Source organism: Cataglyphis hispanica, chromosome 10 (assembly GCF_021464435.1).
Source record: "Cataglyphis hispanica isolate Lineage 1 chromosome 10, ULB_Chis1_1.0, whole genome shotgun sequence".
Lineage (NCBI taxonomy): Eukaryota > Metazoa > Arthropoda > Insecta > Hymenoptera > Formicidae > Cataglyphis > Cataglyphis hispanica.
Window position 1 is genome coordinate 2,750,406 of NC_065963.1, and position 18,788 is coordinate 2,769,193.

General features: G+C 37.3%; 2 protein-coding genes across 3 annotated transcripts in view; one reads left to right on the forward strand and one right to left on the reverse strand.

Annotated features, from left to right (window-relative positions):
- The window catches only part of LOC126852532 (SET and MYND domain-containing protein 4), a 139,264-nt gene extending 120,961 nt beyond the window's left edge, over nucleotides 1-18,303 (reverse strand). The window contains exon 1 of the mRNA XM_050597426.1: nucleotides 17,997-18,303. Within this exon, the coding sequence (XP_050453383.1) occupies nucleotides 17,997-18,009 (13 nt within the window). The 5' untranslated portion in view covers nucleotides 18,010-18,303. The remainder of the gene's footprint in view (nucleotides 1-17,996) is intronic.
- Nucleotides 1-18,788, forward strand: part of LOC126852534 (growth factor receptor-bound protein 14-like) — a 293,126-nt gene that overhangs the window by 55,464 nt on the left and 218,874 nt on the right. For both annotated transcript variants that reach the window (XM_050597430.1, XM_050597431.1), the window contains exon 2: nucleotides 4,679-4,917. In XM_050597430.1, coding sequence (XP_050453387.1) covers nucleotides 4,689-4,917 — 229 coding nt within the window. In that variant the 5' untranslated portion in view covers nucleotides 4,679-4,688. The remainder of the gene's footprint in view (nucleotides 1-4,678; nucleotides 4,918-18,788) is intronic.

An 18,788-nucleotide genomic window follows, 5' to 3' on the forward strand; every position in this document is an offset into this window, starting at 1 on the left:
ACTCTTGTAGATTTCGATCTTTTTTTTTCGTGACAGAGAGAAATACACATGCGTTCTTCAAATATTTCAAATATTTTTTAAATACTTTCATCAGATATTCGACGGTGCTGTTATTTTCAACGCATACACACGTCGGGCGCGTCACATTAGTCATCCCGGATACGTGATATTTTTAATCTTCGAAGAAAAAACTTGGTGAAGATAAGATTGATGATCGCGACGAGATTGTGAGCGCGTTTATCATCGTGTAGAAAAATAGGTGGTGACAGGCCGAGCCCATCAATGCGGTTTTGCATTAAGAATCGAGGAATCGATCATATGTCGGCGGTCGCGGCCAAAAACATCGATAAAGCGCGCGCGACATGACGTTTTTCTTCACGATTCTTATCATTTTTTTTTTTCATTATCCTTTCGCATTGTGATTAAACTCGGTAATGATAATTAAAAAAAAATATCGATTGGATTTCGCTAGAAAATATTTTCGTTCCAATTTTCAATAAAAAAAATTATGCCTTCGCGTTTCTTCGTCTCACCTTTTTTCTTCATCATCCCTTCGCAAAACTGATTAAACTCGGTAATCACAATTACAAAATGATATCGATAAGATTGGATTTCGCTGGAAAATATTTTCGTTCCAATTTTCAATAAAAAGAAAAAAAGAAAAAAAAAAATATGCCTGCATCCATTGTCGAGCGCTCAATGGATTGTTGAACGCAAACACCGTGCCTCTCGAAAGCAAAATATTGTCGTAATTTTTACCGCGCTCGTGTAACGAACGAGAAGTATGCTCGCGCGTAATTTACCTTCTCTCTCGCCGGTAAATGTCGATAAACGATGCGGGGGTGCATATCTCTCACCCTCGGAGCTATCCGTTTCGCGTAACTCTTGGTTCCCCGGATCCGGCGTTATCGTAAAGTCGGAGCGAGTGCTACTTTTCTCTCCTCCTTCTTTTTGTCCTCCCCCTCCCCCTCCTTGTCCGAGTCATCTCGAGGAAACTTTCGGCCAGTTTTAAGTTCGGACCCAGCCCCTATTCGTCCGGGCGCTAAACGAAAACTCGAACAGGTTGTCCGGGACTTTTTCGATCTTCCCTTCGCTTGTTCGAAGCATTATTCGTACTGTTATACGATTCGCTCCGAAGGCAATTTATATAATAAATAAATAGTTCAGAATTCAAAATTGTATACATGCGAGAGACAAATATTTTTTATTTGTCTCGTAACGAAATATATAAATCCTTTTTTTTCTTTTTTTTTTTTTTAGGAAAATAATGCAATTTGCATTTGGAAAAAAAAAAAAAAAAAAAGACGTACCCTGTATTTTATATTGTCACATTTCTTGCAATTTATTATGACGTAAGGCGTGAGTTTGTCTACGATTTGCTGAAAAATACGGATTGTTGTAGGAAATTTTTGCGAACCCTCAATATCGCGCCGACGCGCGGATAATGCTGTTGTTTTTTATCGTTGAAATAAAAGGCGGGAAAAGGCCGAAGGCGTGCACGTCCCTCAACGTCGTCGGGCGTCAAGTGAGCTCGTGTCAACGTACGTAAACGCCGCAGCATGGAAGAGACATTAGGAGCGAAAATTCAGAGACAGAGAAGAAATTTTTCCCGACGCTCTTACGGAAATTAAAGTTTTGACAGCTGGCGTAATAACAGCGAAATAAACTCGCTCCGCCAAATTCAATAACAACTAATTGACATGCTTGCATTCGCAAAAAAAAATTCACGGATGCGTGTAACAAAAAATTTTATAATACTATATATATATATATATATATATATATATATATATATATATGTTATGAAAAAAAAATGCGATAAAAAATGGCGCGAAAAGGTGATCAAAGATTAAAACGGATACAAGTATAGGTACGAACGTGTGATCGATTTTATTCATCGCGAAATTCGTGACACCTGTTTCGAGAAAACAAGCTGCATCCATATCGATTTCGCAGTATCAACTCTTTCCTCTGCGTTTCCACCAAACTTGTTCGAACTTTGCTTCGGACGAGATATCGGCTTTCGGATGGAGAGGGAGGGGAGGGAGAGGAGGGGAGGAGGGGGGGTGGCGCTAGGATAAACCGGAGGTACTATTCTTGTAACTGGCAATCTCGGGGAAACTTCTGGCTAGTATGAAACTCGTTTCTCCCCTTGTATTACGACCACTTGTCCTTTCTGACATCTCGCCCTCGTAAGGCGGCCCTTGATGGCCCACGGCGATCGGACGACAAGCTCGTTGGATTATTATCGTAGGCGATATCATCGTTCCTTAACGCAGGCAAAAAACATGCGTTTGTCGCGCATATGCCGAGTAAATTCTCGTAGCTTCAAATGTGGACGATGAATGGTCAAATGGATCAAGCATATAAATCAAAATTACACCTAGGAGCAGTTATATGTTGAAGAAATTTGTAGGGCGTGTATTTCTGGATACTTCGAGCGTGGATTAAAAAATTGTGAAGTCTCGCGTTTGCTCGGAGTCGCTTTGAAGCCTGTGACTTAGTCATGAAATCGTCTCATTATCACCACCGATATCATTATTGATTATCGGATTTGCTTAATCACAGGAGAATCGATGGGGAGTTTTTGTCTCTCTCTTTCTACCGGCTCGAATAATATTGCAACGAAGGATAGGTTTCCAACGAGAGCGGCAATAATAGCTGTAAAGTGAGGGCGAATATTTACGAGTCTTGGCACAGCTGATCGCACATACCGAGGAGTTCGCAGAATCCTTAAAAATTCCGCCGAAAAAGCGAAACGGCTTCTCTTACAAGCACGAAAAATTCAATACGTGATTAATCTATACGTAGAATAATTTTTTCGTCATATATATCAGCATCTGTTGCTTGCTCGTAAAAAAACAATCTCACATTCCTGTGATTCCACATGACACGTGACACGGTCAATAATCGACATCAACGTGTCACTATCCGATCTGATCTTTATAATCGAAGTATCGTGCCAAAAGTTGATTTTATCTTCGCACTCATTTCCAGAATTAATGATAAGATCAAGGCTCTTAAACCAAAGAGAAGGAAGATACAGAGGGCCGAGAGAGAGAGAGAGAGAGAGAGAGAGAGAGAGAGAGAGAGAGAGAGAAAGGGAGAGAGACCGAATCGTCGCGATCGTATGTGAAGAATGGAAGATATAAGGAAGAGAATCGCGGTGGGCACTCGGTGCATCGAGGCAGGAGCTAACAAATTGCATTCTCGCGTTAAAGGACCGAGAGAAGGGACATCCTTGCTGGAATTATTGAGCCCGGCACGTCGGATCGATACCTCCTTTCCCGACTCGTCGTCGTTGTGCGGATGACGAAAACCCGTGCTGCCCTTTGTCAGGAGCCCCGCTCCTTTGAGAACAAGCGCGCGTCTTCGTCTTGGCGAACGTCCTTGTCCGCGGCGGCAACTGCAGCTGCCGCGCGCGCGCGCGCGGTTTTCCGCCACCTTTGATAAAACAGTGCTCGGTGTGCCGCGCCGGCTTCTCGGAGGTGCTCTTGTACCCGTAAATGCGTACCGTGAACCGATAACTCGGGGCAGCCCGAGAGTCGATTGATTACGCGTCGATAGTAAAACTATCATTGACGTTGTCCGAAGTCGGGGTCGCAGGTTTATCGCGGCAATATCTATCTTCGCGCGCGCATTCCGTAATATCAGCGATAAGGATAATTTTTCGCGCCCCGCGATAACCCGCTTTGTACGTGCCGCAATCTGGGTTATCGCGCGCTAAGTGCGCTAGATGATAACGCGCAACGAGATGTCCGCTCATCATCTTACTTCGCAGAATTGCGTTAAGGATGTTTTGGCTGTGCAATAATAGCGAAAAACTGTCAAAATTAAAAAAAAACACATTTTTTATATTTATAGATACTGCTTGAAAAATTAAAATAAATTCGGATCATAAAAAAAATTAAAGTTTAAAAATCGTGTTAAAAATTTAATCACAAAATAATATGGTTTTTAATGTGTTTGTAAAAAAAAATATTTTTCCTAATTTATGACAAAAATTTTCGATCTCGTGAATATCCCTTGAAATTAAATGCGAGCAATAAAAAAAAAGAAAAAAAAAAACGGAATAAATGCAGAAAGAGAGAGATAGATAATATTTTTCTACAATTTTTAGTAAATAACTTTTAAACGAGTAAGTGGATTTAAATCAAATTTTGTACAAATATTTATTAGAGTTTTCTTAACATATGTAAATTTTTTTTTTCGTTGGCAAATTTGTCAATTTTCAATAAAAATCAACTTTAAACATAAATAATTTCCGAACCGTTAAGAAAATTGTGCTGAGACTTGTACAGATAATTAGAAGAAATAATAGAAACTATCTACGAAATTTTCATGCATTCGTCAATATTTCGACATTCTTAACTTCGAAGTAATATCTCACGTTAATGGACTCATCAACTCATTTAAGCTTCATCAAAATACCGAGAGCAATACATATGTTGGAATTTATCAGTACTCATAAAAGCGATAAATTCCCGATTATTTATTCATCATTACTTTAGTGCATTATATATCTCGACGCGTATTTTGACAGTCCTCCTTAATTTGTTAACTTATCACACGTTCTCCCGACATTTTCGACACGAAGAAAATTAAATACACCGATTAACGAAAACGCGTTATCGTTATCCGTTCTCTTTCATAATTTCGCTGAACCGTTTGATTGCAGTGCCGTCGGTATGGCAGGAGACTCAGCTGATGCTTCCTTGCTAACGAGCGCCATCGAAGAGGACCCGACGGAGAGCCCGAATCTGGAGATCCATGCCTACGATCATCCCCGCATCGAAGATGACGACACGAGGAAGCGCGGGAAAAATCAAAGTGCCGTGCTACTGCCGGACTTTGACGACATTATCGATTACATCGACTGCTGCAGTTCGTTTGAAAACTGGTTATCGAGGATTTGCAGTAAGTCTGAAGCGCGCATTTTTATCCCTCAACTTTACACCTGTGTCCATATATAACGATCGATCAATGTGGGGAATGATAACGGTAGCGACGATAATGATAATAAAAAGAGATAGAAGATCCTTTTTCGCCGCCAGGTGGCTCTGATTGCGATGCGTTATCAGACGACGTATCTGGCAATGCATTCGCTTCTAAAAATCTCTTTAAACGCGATAACTCGAAATAAGAGACAGACGGCTTAGTCTACGCCAATTTCTCGACGAAAGAAAATCAATTTTCGTCGTGCCGAATTGCTCCAACTTGTATTATTTCGCGTCGCGCTTATCGGGTGGTCGAAGAACGAACGATGGTCACGTTCCATCGCGGACATTATACGCTATTAATAATCACTTTCCCGATTTTTATTACACTAGCACTTAATTATCGTCGATACTCCATACACTGATCGTGCGATCGAAACACATCGCAGCTTTAACGAGCAAGTCTGATGAGTTCTTTTTTTCACGCTACATTGTAATGATAAAGCTCTCCTGTTTATCTATCTGACTTGATATATAAATTTTATATGCTTTTAAGCAACGCGGAAAGCATCTCGGATTCGTTGACATTCGCGACGGATGTTCTTCCGGGAATGTATCCGTAACTAATTATATGTTCACTAATCAATGTTTTCTTACATGTCGAACGTTGTTGTGATCAAGGTTTGTTTTTTATTAATACACTCTCTTTCTTGTGAATATTATGCCATTTATACGTATGTTTGCAGTGTAGCTTTGGATATATTGCCCATCTGAGGTAAGATGCATTTTCTATGCGAGTCCCCTCCTTTCCTATATATCTCTCTGCATTTCAATAATTTTATATATATACATATATATATTTATGAAATTTTTTATACAACTTTATAAACCTCTATTTATGCAATTTTCAAAATGAATAAAGAATATTAATTTTTTAACGGGCTTCTCCTCGCGACGAGTGTTAACTCTGCCGCCATTCATGGAAACGTGATAAGACGATCGTATAGTTCTTGAATGGTGATATTTAATCTTTGCTTAACTCAACAAAAAGCGGTAAGTCACGCTTTACTGACACGTGTGTGCTTATGTTTGTAATAGCTGTTGTTCAAATTATTTGAATTCGAGCTGTAGATGGATGTGCACGAGCAGATTATATATATTTTTTTTTTTTTTCTTTCTTTCATTTATATCCTGCACGACGTCGTAGCGATAAGAATGCGCCTTATATATTTATCTTTTTTATCTAAAAAGCAACTCTATATCTTTCGTATATTATCTGTACTATATACGATGTATATATTATTATTTTTATTTTTGAAAGCTTTTATTCAGAGAAAGACGAATTTTTGGATACTAGTCTAAAATAAGATATTAAATTTTCTATATTTTTAATCGATTTCTATTTATAATATTTTTCTTTCTTCCATTTATATATTTTACGAAAGAAATTCTATATAAATTTTATATAAATAAATACTTTGTATAAAGAAAAATTCCTAGCAGCTTATGTTATATATTTTTGTATTATATGTTTTTATACAACGTATGATCTATTAAATATTTATTTAATATTTAATATTAAATTTTTTATTTTTTAATTGTATTTTTATATGTACATATATATATATATATATATATATATATATATATATATATATCGAGATGAGCATGGGCTTTTGTGAATAATCAGTGATTTAGATTCTGATATTATCATATTTAAAATTGCAAGTTATAGAACGCATAAAGGCACTAGAAGTCAAATTGAGATTACATAAGGATTCTGAAGCAAAAAAAAAAAAAAATTCGATATATTTTTTTTTTATCATTCCAATAAATCACAAATCACGCATATCATCAAAGTTTATATGAATCCAATAAAAATTAAATTACAAACAGGTTGTCGTTTTACTCTTCGATCGTATCTACGTACATCGTTACATCATGCATTTATCAAAGGTTGCCACTATCATCTTTCACAATCATCATCACGATGATTGCAGCACACTATTAGCTTCTTATCGATAAAAAAATGTTATCGCTAACTTTTAATCACACCGATTTCGAGAATGACTCGAGCTTAATGAGAGAATGGAATTTAATTCAATAATAAATATAATATAATTTCAATCATATTATTACGTCTATTGAGGTTTGCACGTAGGACAGAACTAGATATCCGCGTGAAGAAAAAGCGTAAAAGACGCGATAAAAGACTATTTGTTTACTACACGTGACGCATCGTTGAATGCCTCCAGCGATTTAGCGAGTGAGGAAGGAATGTCAAAAAAAAAAAAAAGAAAAAGAAAAAGTCGAGCGAATCAACGAGCCGGTAGTGCGAGGTAAATGTACTTTGGTTTGTTTACTGCGCAGTTTGCACGTGGACGCGACAAGGAAAGACGAGGAGAAGGCAGAGGAAAGTGTGAATGACCGTGCCGAAAGAAACTAACGTTTTACAGTTAACGCTAGCAAATCTTTGAATTGAGCTAAACGCTATGATGTATTATTTGCCGTATTATCTGTCGTGCAAATAAAATTTGTCAACGCAGCTAAACTTCAAACAGTATGTTGCGATGGAAAAAGTGACTTTATGTATAATACTCTATTAATAATAATTTGCTCCTCATTAATAAATAATTTCACAGCTTTATAAAAAGTGTATAATTAAAATTAATTTAATAATATAATTATATTAAAAAATTTTTTATAATAGCACAAAGAAATATGTTTAGTGGCTTTATATTAATATATTCTATCAATAAATAATAATGCACCTGTGCGTCATAAATAACTTCATATCTTTATAAAAAGTATATAATTATATTTTTATATAATAACACAAATATATATATATTATATGTTATAAAAATATGAGCTTTTTTTCTGAATTTAATTTATTCATTGAATATTGTAATTGAATTGAAATATTATAATGGGTTTAATTTTAAAAATGTCGCCAGTAAATAAATTAATAAACAAGTGTTTATACGAAACTGGCAATTTATTATTTGATTATTATATCACGACGTTTCGACCATATGGTTTTGGTCCTTATCAAGTGAAAGTTATAATTAAAAGTAGAAGAAAAATCGAAATGTCAAACTGACATTGTGTCAACCACTATGTTTGGAATACTGAGATCAACGTTGATCTCAGTATTCCAAACATAGTGGTTGACACAATGTCAGTTTGACATTTCGATTTTTCTCTTTCTACTTTTTAATTATAACTTTCACTTGATAAGGACCAAAACCATATGGTCGAAACGTCGTGATATAATAATCAAACAATAAATTGCCAGTTTGGTCGTATAAACACTTGTTTATTATAATGGGTATCTTTTTTTATTGATAATTATCTTTGAGCTGTCAAATTCTCGGTGCAAAGCATATACAACTTTATCGAATTTATCATATGTGTGACAATCGCGCAAGATTTTCTGTGCCAATTGCTTTTTTCGTCGTGTGTTAGCACACTTTGCCAGGTGTTAATTTACTACGGTTCTAATCGCACAGGGACTTTGACCGCGAAATTCGGCACGAAAGTCTCGTGTGAATCTATCATCGCGATTTATAATCAGATACGGATTGGATCAAGTTCGCACTGCTAAGTATTTCTCGGGGAATTAGTTCGCTAATAAATGCGCAAGCAAAGGCGGAGGACGGTCTACATGCGATTATTCGGGACATAAATTGCGTTGTTAATTAATTAATTAATTATTTTATTGAGCATATTTAATTATTAATTATGCACCGATATCCCTTACAATTCTTCTAAATTCTTTCTTAAATTTTTTCGCGTACATCTTACACTGACAATTATATGCTAATTTGAGAGAATGATTAAAATCCATTCACACGATCAAAATCTAATCTATTTATCGCGCACGAATGAATATATGTTCAATCATTCGCGAGACTGAGATAACAATTTGTTCGACGAATAAATGGTGGCATGCCATTATCCTGTATTTGTCATTATCTTCGCGGCGCAGTTACAACTTTCCACGTTCTCATGTTAGACTTCAAGGCCGCGGATCTCACTGCAATCGTCTCGTAAGCGGTGCACGACGACAAAGGAACGGTGAACGAGAAATCGTGACGGCATATGAGGCAACACGAAGTGTCGAAGGTGCCGCCGACGTTTTTGCAGAGGCAATTTCGTTCGGGCTAATCGGTACCGCACCGACTACATCCGCTTTCGCCCTCATACAAGGTGTTGAAAATCGAATGCCGATTCGAATTAATACGAACATACTCGCCTTTCAAAATGAGCAGCGTACTAATTAAGATTACCCGCCCGTTGGATTTTATTCGGACAAAAAGAGTAAATAAGCTGATATTATAAAAATTGTAAAAAAAAAAAATATTGTGTTCAACTAAATAATATATACTTACGACTGACAATGTAATAAAAGTTTTATTTATTATAAAAAAAATATTAACGAAATACTAGTTAAAATTATTTAATACAAAATACTAATTAAATTATTTAAAACAAAATATTAATTAAAATTATTTCAGTTCATTTAATATTTCTGTCCGGAGAAAATCCGGACAGAAATATTAAATAAACTGAAAGCGTAAAAATTGCAGAAAAAAATATTGTGTTCAACCAAATAATATATAATAACGATTAATAATGTAATAAAATTTTTATTATTTTATAAAAAAAAAAAAGAAATATTAAACATGTTCAATATAAATATGTATAGAATAAAAAAAAAAGAAAAAAAAAAGAAAATCACGTGGTTCGAAAAAAATCAATGAGAAATATCCTTTCGTTGAGGTGTGACCGTTTTCAAACACCCTGTATAACCTTGCCGCTCCGAGAGGCACGCAGCCAATATTGGTGGCGAGAGGGTTTCCATGGCGCAGTCTCCCTCAGAGATCTCCCTCAGAGATGGAACTCATCTCATTTAGATTTTACGGCCCTTTACTTTCGCGGCGGCCAAGCGCCTTTTTTTCTTACTCTACTCGACCGTCTCGTGGCATTAATCATAAATTCATCTCCCGTGAGCCTTCCTTTCGTTTTGCCCGTCTTCTCTAGCTTGTCTCTTCCCATTACTTCGCCCCCCCTCCCCTCCCCGACTTCGTTGGCCGCCATCCTTACCGAGGTCGTCATTCGCGAAAACGAGAGAGGAACGGACAGATGCACACAGGCATGGTCGCATATATTTAAGAATAGTTATTTAATTTTTCGTCTACTATATAAGATTATTATATAATAATAATAATAATTTATGGCTGTAAAAATTTTGAAATTAATATCAAAAAATTCGCCATGATTTACTTATTAAATATGACCGAAGGGAGGGGGAGGGGGATGCAAAGCGAAAGCACGTGGACGGAAGGAGAAAGTGGTATTATTAGAAATATCGATATACCAGGATGGTAATAGACGTATTCTCACGGCGATAAGCATGGCACGATGTCTGCGGTTTGTGGCTATCAAGCGATACACGGTGAAGAAGATCATCGATCATCGTCGTTCCCGCCCGCGCAACAAGTGAAAACACAGCGATGGATCGCGAAAGTTTTTACGAAGTTCTTTCTCATTGCGAAAGCCCGTCTAGCGAAGTGAATTCCAAACACCTGGCGTTCTCTCATTTCCTACCGTACGATCGCTTTTTACGATCACCTCCACCGATTACCGCGAAACGGGGATAAAGTTGATAACGCCGGTTACGGATAAATTTTATCGCGCGATAATGAAACGCGCCTTCGTACGGAGAGTGCGATTGGACGCGAAGCTTCCACTTATGAAATATGTGTATACATCATGTGTACAATATTGGACAGCGCGATTCAGGGTGCGATAACGCGTAATCTCGAATTCGTAATCCGAACGAATCTGAAACATACGTTTTGTTGCGCGAGTCATCGATATTTATTGAACCGAACTTCGCCGTAATTTTATATCGTGTATCATTGTCGAGATTACGTCGAATCGCGTTAGCGTCTGATCCAAAAAATAACAAGCTGTCATATATTTCTTCATATTATATGACTTCGTAATTATGTTTTCCTTATGGAAATTTTTTTTTTTTTTACTAAGATAGCATGTGCAAAATGGAAAAATATTTCTTATTTATTTTGCGGAATTCTTTTTGCGCTTTTGAATTTCGAAATCAACATACGCACACGTGTCGCTCTTTCGAATCTTCGCAGTTTCGTTTCGAGATTTCTAGAGCTCTGACGTAATCACAAATCTACAGTTATTTTAGTAAATAATCGTTTTCTTTTATTTTCTATTTTTTTTTTCTGTCGACATTAGTATATAAATTTTCAGATTATCTCAATCCTCAACTCTCCATTGGAGAAAAAAATATTTTTTAACATATAAAAAACTATATATTATAATATAAATATTTAAAAGTTATACATGTAGAATAGTACTCCAATTTTTTAATAATCACATTTTTCTAGAAGCTTTAGAAAATCTAAATAAAAATCAGAAAATTCAAATAAATAAATTAAATAAAAAATTAAAATAAAATAATTAAATCGAAATAAAAAAAATTTAAATAAATAAAATCTAAATTTAATTTTTTTAATTGTAAAATTCTCGCGAAAAAAAATGAATTATGAAAGGAATCATTGTTCTACATCGAATTCATCGATCATTCATCCTTCAACGCGTTTTGCTTCTATTGTCATTGTCTGACAGAACTGTCCTTTTTGTTCAGAGAACTGTCAAATTATATTTATTATTATATGCGCTTATATATATATATATATAAATAAGACGAATTTGTCGATTGACGTAACCGCGAACCAAAATTACGCGGCGGATGGTTTGCCATGCGCGTGTCGTATTCCAACATATCTCGATCGTTCGTTACGTCAGTCAAACGGCGCTCATTCGTCAGAATGTGTGTCACAAACGGCTTTCGTCTCCGGACGTTATTTCGTCGATACTTCCTTCGAGCGACGACGGTCGAGTGAACGGCCGTGAGTATGTGTGCGTGGACGCGAGACATCGTGAGAGCGACTCTCATCGCATCCCCTACACTTTGATTGTCAGTCAGTCATATTCGGTTGTCTGTCAATGACAGCTCGGCGAGAGAGTCCGATTGTCGCGGATAATCTTCAGTGAAATTAATTGTAAGACGGAATAATTCGCTCGGATCCGAAAACGGTAAAGCGAGTAGAACTGCGTTAGAAACGAAGAATTTTTGACATCGATTCGAATAATTTTTACTCTCCTATAAAAGATCCGCATATTCTTTAATCTTTAAATATATTGACTAATATAGAGCAGAATCCTTTTTTCAGAAATATAAACAATCATCATTTTTAAATTAATTTAAATTAAATAATGATTATTTTTTAATTAATTTAAATTAAATAATGATTATTTTTAAATTAATTTAAATTAAAGAATTGGAAGAAGATATTTTTTATTCATATCTAGCAAATGTTATTTTGAATCGCCAAAATAAATGGCTTTCATTTAATTTAATTTTTTTTTTAAAGATATGAACATAATGATTATTTTTAAATTAATTTAAATTAAATAATTATTATTTTTAAATTAATTTAAATTAAATTAATTTAAAAATGATCATTATGTTCATATCTTTAAAAAATAAATTGTAGTTAAATTAATTTAAAAATAATATTTTAAATTATTTAAATTAAAATCATTTATTTTGATGACTCAAGATGAAATTTATTAGATTTGGATAAAAAAAAATCTTAATCTTCTTTCAATTCTAATTTGACAAAATTTTGATTAATTGACACATTTCACTTGAGAATATAAAAAGAAAAAAATATATAGAAAAATTGTAATAGATTGTTTAGATTGATTACTGGTTAAAATTGAATGTTTCTTAATTTTTAAATTGCATTCAAGCATTAATTATAACAATATCTTTCGTTAAAGAAGAGTTAATCAAATTGATTAAATGGATGAAGAAAAGGAAATTGCGGTGAAACATACACACTACATACATCGTACACGAAGAATAAAGATCCCAAGGAGGAAGTAAAGGAATTTTGCGCGAACAATTCGAGCAAAACTTGTTTCGACAACCTTCGGTTCGTAAAGGTTAACGATGTACTGTAAATGAATTCCACGCCTCGTGTGTTGTTTTATGACGTATAACGCCAGTTGTTATCGCCGCGCTATTGACACAGTGTAATGAAGTATACCGTGTTCCCACAATTCTTGCGATACGTTGCGTCTCGCAGAAATCGACATCATTATATCCGCTTTATTTCTTGGCGCAATGCCAGACAGATGAGTCATGAATCTTACGATCGATCGTCTTGATAAGTCCTGCTTTAACGAGATAAACGACTGAATGAAAAACTCGCGTACGTAGATAAAGAGCCGTACGTGCGGCATCCTATAGAGGAATACGCCACTTCATATCGGGTGTCCCAAATCTCGCGACATCAATGATAGATATTCTTTGACATCGATTTCTCTTTCAAGGAAAAGATTGGAAAATCTGGCGCAAGTTTTGCTTTCGACGCGTAAGTAGTTTGATTACGCAGATTTATGCCGGATCGTTTTTATCAGAGACGCGATACGCAGGAATAATAATAATAATAATAATAACGCGCGTTTACATTTTTCTCGTAATAATCCTGCACTAATCAATCTCGTGTTAAAAACATGCCTTCGTTGGCTTCGTTTTATTATCGTTCGCGCTCATTTGCCGCGACTGGTTTGTGCAACAAATGACGTCGTTCTCCACGCGTGGCATCGCGCATCGATTAATTAATTTCCACCACGTGTTTACCTTAATTGCGCGTGGCTAGACGCGATGGCGCACGCGCGCCTGCGGTTTCCTGCTGATTAATGACACGCCGTTAGCGCGGCATTTTTGCATGCTATTCTTCTGCACTTTCCGCGATACTGTGCATATTTCTCTTAACCCTTGGCCCCATTCATCATTTTACCAGACTCGGATGTTTCGCATTCCGTCCATTAACTCGCGGAAAATAATTTATGCAGAATACATTTTCCATGTAATTCGGTTCGCACATTTCATGATAAACAGTGACGGTATGTGACAATGAAAATATTTTCTCTTTCTTAAATAACATATAATTTAAATTCGCTTTATTTTATTAATGCGAGAAAAATTTAAGAATTATGATTCGCGTAGTTAGATCGATTGTATGGGAAAAGAAAATTTTTATTAGCATTATTTTCCGACTCACTTGCCCGCATTGCGAGCTCACTTGATTCTCGCAGAGCTGCGTATTATCTCGCAAACCCTAAAATTCGATCGGGATAGGGGTGAACAACCCCTAGTTTGGAAGCGACTGTCGTGGCTTGAAAAGCGTACCGGACCTTGCCCAACCGATCTCTCGTAGAGACGAGGGAGAATATGCAGGAAAGCGAAAGGGAAGCAACGCGCGTATAATTGTCGTTGCGTGTCATTTAAAACGTAAAGGGTGAGTTGCATTTCAGTGAAACGTATACGTAGAGAGGAGCGCATCTCGCGAAGCCCCACCTGGCCGCCGGGTTATACGTGCTCGCAACTACGCTTAATTTAATTACCAAGAGTTTATAAAGGCTCCAGTTAGCGCAATACATGAAGGCGTTTCTCTCGCGTCCCTTTCCGCGGAAAATTAACGTTTCTTTATTTAGCGATATCTATATATCTATCTAGATAGTTTCTTAAATAATTTTTTTAATATTTTCACGTATAAATTTGTACCTTAAAAATTAGAAAAAATATTGGAGTATCAACGGTTACAGAATTATTTGACGTTCAAAATTCAAAGATCTTATGAAATTAATTAAAGGGGAGCGAGTAACAAAGTTTTCTCCGAACTGTCAATTGTGTTTACTCAATTAGCAACTTAAAAACTGGAAATTCGACGATATCCTGAGACTTCCTTTAAGCGATAGGAATATTTTAGGCTTCCAGCATATTCGTGCAAACGTTCATTCCGAGATGAACCGATGCAACTCTTGTCCAATACCAATAAACGGTGTATTTCGCGTGTGTGAGCGCGGCTTAACAAATAATTCGGCTAAAGTCGACGTTCGTTGTGTTGTCCAGGCAACGTACCGACCGGTCGATGCCTCTTCTGTTATCATCCTGTCTCTCTCTCTCTCTCTGCCTCGTCCACCTCCCCTCTCTCTATCTCTCATTCATCCCTTTCCATCGCCCTCCTTCCTACTCTCCATCCCTCTCTCTCTCGTCCCCCATTGTCCCCGTTCATCTAGTCGACATCTGCAGGCGTGGCATTGTTAGTTGAGAATCGTATATTCCTCCGAATCGATATCAAAATGAATTATCGATATTATCATTATTTGCGAGCGTGATCTCTCTCTCTCTCTTTCATGAGAAGAGAAGAACGATTTTATCATCCTTTGAATTGTTTCAGCATGAAAAATAAAAATTATTTAATTAGTAATTTTGTAAGCGCTTAGCGATTTATTTTTTGGTGAATGTGAAGATTCTTAGATCGCGCATAATTTTTATCTGTTTGGAAGTTACATGATTGAAGCGACAGAGCACGTCTTATCGTAATAAATATCGTGGAGTATTTTTTCGCGTACCTAATAATTTTAATTACGTTGTAACTGAGTAATAAATTCAATTCATACAAGGTTCTTGTTTTTTTTACATTCATTAGCAAATAGTTAATGCCGTGAAAGCCATCGGCCAACTAATTACTGTTATCATCCGTTATCTTTTTCCGTCAAGTAATATCTTCCATAAATTGCATACAAAAATAGAATAATAATCCGAAAATTGTAAGAGAATTTTATAAAATAAATTACGCTGAAAAATAATTAATCAAAGCTGATAAATATGATAATATTATCCATCGCATTAAGGGCTATTGTGCTAATAAACTTGATCTCATTGCGTAAAGTGTACCTAATCTGCACAGATAATTCGACAATTGATTAAAAATGAACGGGACGTACTACTCATAATATCAATGATGACAGACAAACAAGCGATGCATCGGCGCATAGCACGTTACATTGTTATCACTCTGTCTTTCTCTCTCTCTCTCTCTCCGGTCCGGTTTCTCTCCCGTTCGATCCGAAGTTATCGACCGACGAGAGTAACTGCCCTCCCCCCCCCCTCCCCCAATCTTGTCATTTTGGCATCTCGTTTGGCATCAGGGCCGCTTTAAAAAATCCTTTGACAGGACAACAGGATATTGTGCAAGCAAAACAAAATATTTTTCCTTTCCAAAGTTTTAGAAACTTTTCCACAGTTTAGATAGATTTTTCCAGTATTTTCGCGCCAGTGTCCCTGCCTCTTCGTCTCCCGACTCGCTCTTTCTCGTTCGAACTATTATTACTACGCTCACTCCACGTGGCGCAGGCGTGGGTTTGTTGTCTCTCCGTCTCTCCCCGTTTCGAGCGGCGCGACTGTATAGTCTCTCTCTCTCTCTCTCTCTGCATTTCTCTCTCTCTCGCGCGCGCGCGTGCAGACAGACTTTCCCGCCCAGCCTCTCCGCTCCCTTCGCGCCGCGACCCCCCTTATCGTAGATACGACCGTAAGCGGTGCCGACGCGCACGCTGCATTTATTGAACCGATTTCGTTCTTCGTCGCAGAGCACGTTCTACCGTCGCTTATCCTTGCCTCGGCGTTCCCGCTCGCCATTTGTCCCATCCTCCCCCCCCCCTCCCCCTTTCGTACACTCGTCTTCCTATTATTCCTCTTCCCCCTCGGCCTTCTAACTCTTTTCTCGCGAGAGAGTTTTCCTCGTTCTCTCTGACTCCGTTGACGCTCCCATTCGTTCCTATATATTTGGAACATTTCGACGAGAGGGCCCGCGTCAGACACGTCGCGACCGACTATGTAAATTTAGCCAACCGTCTCTGAATGCCAGTGATTTAACGTTGACATGACAAGCGAGAAGCTGACGTTGTACTAGAATTTGGATTTTTTTTTTTTTCTTTTCTTTTTATAGACTTTCTGCGCAGATTTTTAATTATATCGTTTCTCGTTTCTTCAACATATATGCATGCAATATATATATATATATATATATATATATATATATATATATATGTGTGTGTGTGTGTGTGTGTGTGTGTGTGTGTGTGTGTAAAAATGAAGCGTCTTGTGAATGAATTTGTCTGTACTTAACTGCGTGCGTGACGTACGAATTAATCGTCCGATCGTATGACTCGACTTTTCACGAAGGTCATTCACCTCAATTAACACCCATCTATGCTCTGATCGTCTCCAACGCAATTGGAGATGCGTATTAAATTGACCCGACCTTAGCTCTGTACAGCTTAGCGAGACCTTGAGCGCCAAACGCGCGTTACGCAAACACGTGGACCTTCACCTCGTGGTCTCCAGGAATCGAGCCGAGATTTTCGGCGATTACGCAATTGCGTATTTCCTTCTTATCACACGCGCACGGCGATGATAGTGGTGGTCGCGCACGACGGCCAGGATCGATCGTTCGTCCCGGGGACTGGCGCCTACCGTGACGTCACGCTACGTCACCGGTCGCGAGCGGTATGTGGGGGCGGTGAGCGGCGGGAGCGAATGCCGGTGAACTCAAAACATTGTGGGTAGATTCAACCAGGAGCGGATTCAACGCGACATTCGTTTTTATATATTTGATAACGTTATATTAAATAGAAGGTTAAACCTTAATAAATTTACAACATGAAAGAACAAGATAAATTAATAAATATTTTTTATTATTTTTGTTACTATTTTTATTATTATTTATTTTTATTATTTTTATTTATAGTGTATATTATAATAATAAGTTATTATTATATTATTATATTATAATTTATTATATTATTATATTATATTATAATATATTATTTATATTATAGTATATTATTTATACCATTTATATATAAATATATATATAGAAAATCGAATTAAATTTCAATTTCAGGTACCTTGATGTCACTTGTCATTCGAAGAAATAATACCCTCGAATTAATATCTCGAGTCGACAATATTAATAAATAAACTGATAATAGCATCGGACTCGATAATTAAATAACAATATAAGCCTCGATGTCTCGAGATTCCGCTCCTGGCACACGCCTGCGCGACTAAACAATATATAATACATGCAAACGACTCACCCTCGTGGTTCATCGTACGGCGGCAGGGGCGAGATGGCACTCTGCGTACATAGCCCAAGATCTAGGGCACGCTTCGTCGTGGGTGGCGTTTACGCACGTTTCCACTCTCCGTCCCCTTTCGTCTCTCGTCTTTCGTCACGTGGCACACTGTGTCGGCAAACTTGTCAGCACGATATTATGCGAAGGTGTGCGTGCGAAGGTAGCGCTCGATGTCATCCATGCGAATGCCCTCGTGCGCTGTACGCACCCTTCTCTCTTCTTACTCCAGCTCTCCCCTTTATCGCCTGTCTCGCGTGGCTTCGCCCCCCCCCCCGCGCGTGCCCCCCGCGCGTGCCCCTCGCTTTCAAGGGGGGGATCTTATTAGGCACGTTCGCAGCCGAGATCGAACCCTGAAACCACCAAGATCCGCTTATGACGGCTTTGAAAGTAATCCCCGATTACGAAAATTAGATTAATCGTAGAGGGAATTGAGTTTCTTTTTCATTTTATTTCCACTAACTTATTTATTGTAGCAGCTTTCGCGAATGCAATGGACGTTTTTGTAAATTATAATTCTCGGAATCGTGCGGTTTCGATGTAGGCAGGTAGACGCTTGGATCGTACGAGACACGATCAATTAAATCCCTTCTATTGTTCCGCGGAATTATTATTATTATTAGACGTAACATGAGATTCCGTATATCGAAGGCGAAGCGACTTCGAGAGAATCAAGGAATCTCACGCGTCGGTGCTTGCGATTCAAGAATTAATTAGGATCAGAAGAATTAATTAGGTGATAACATATTAAATTGC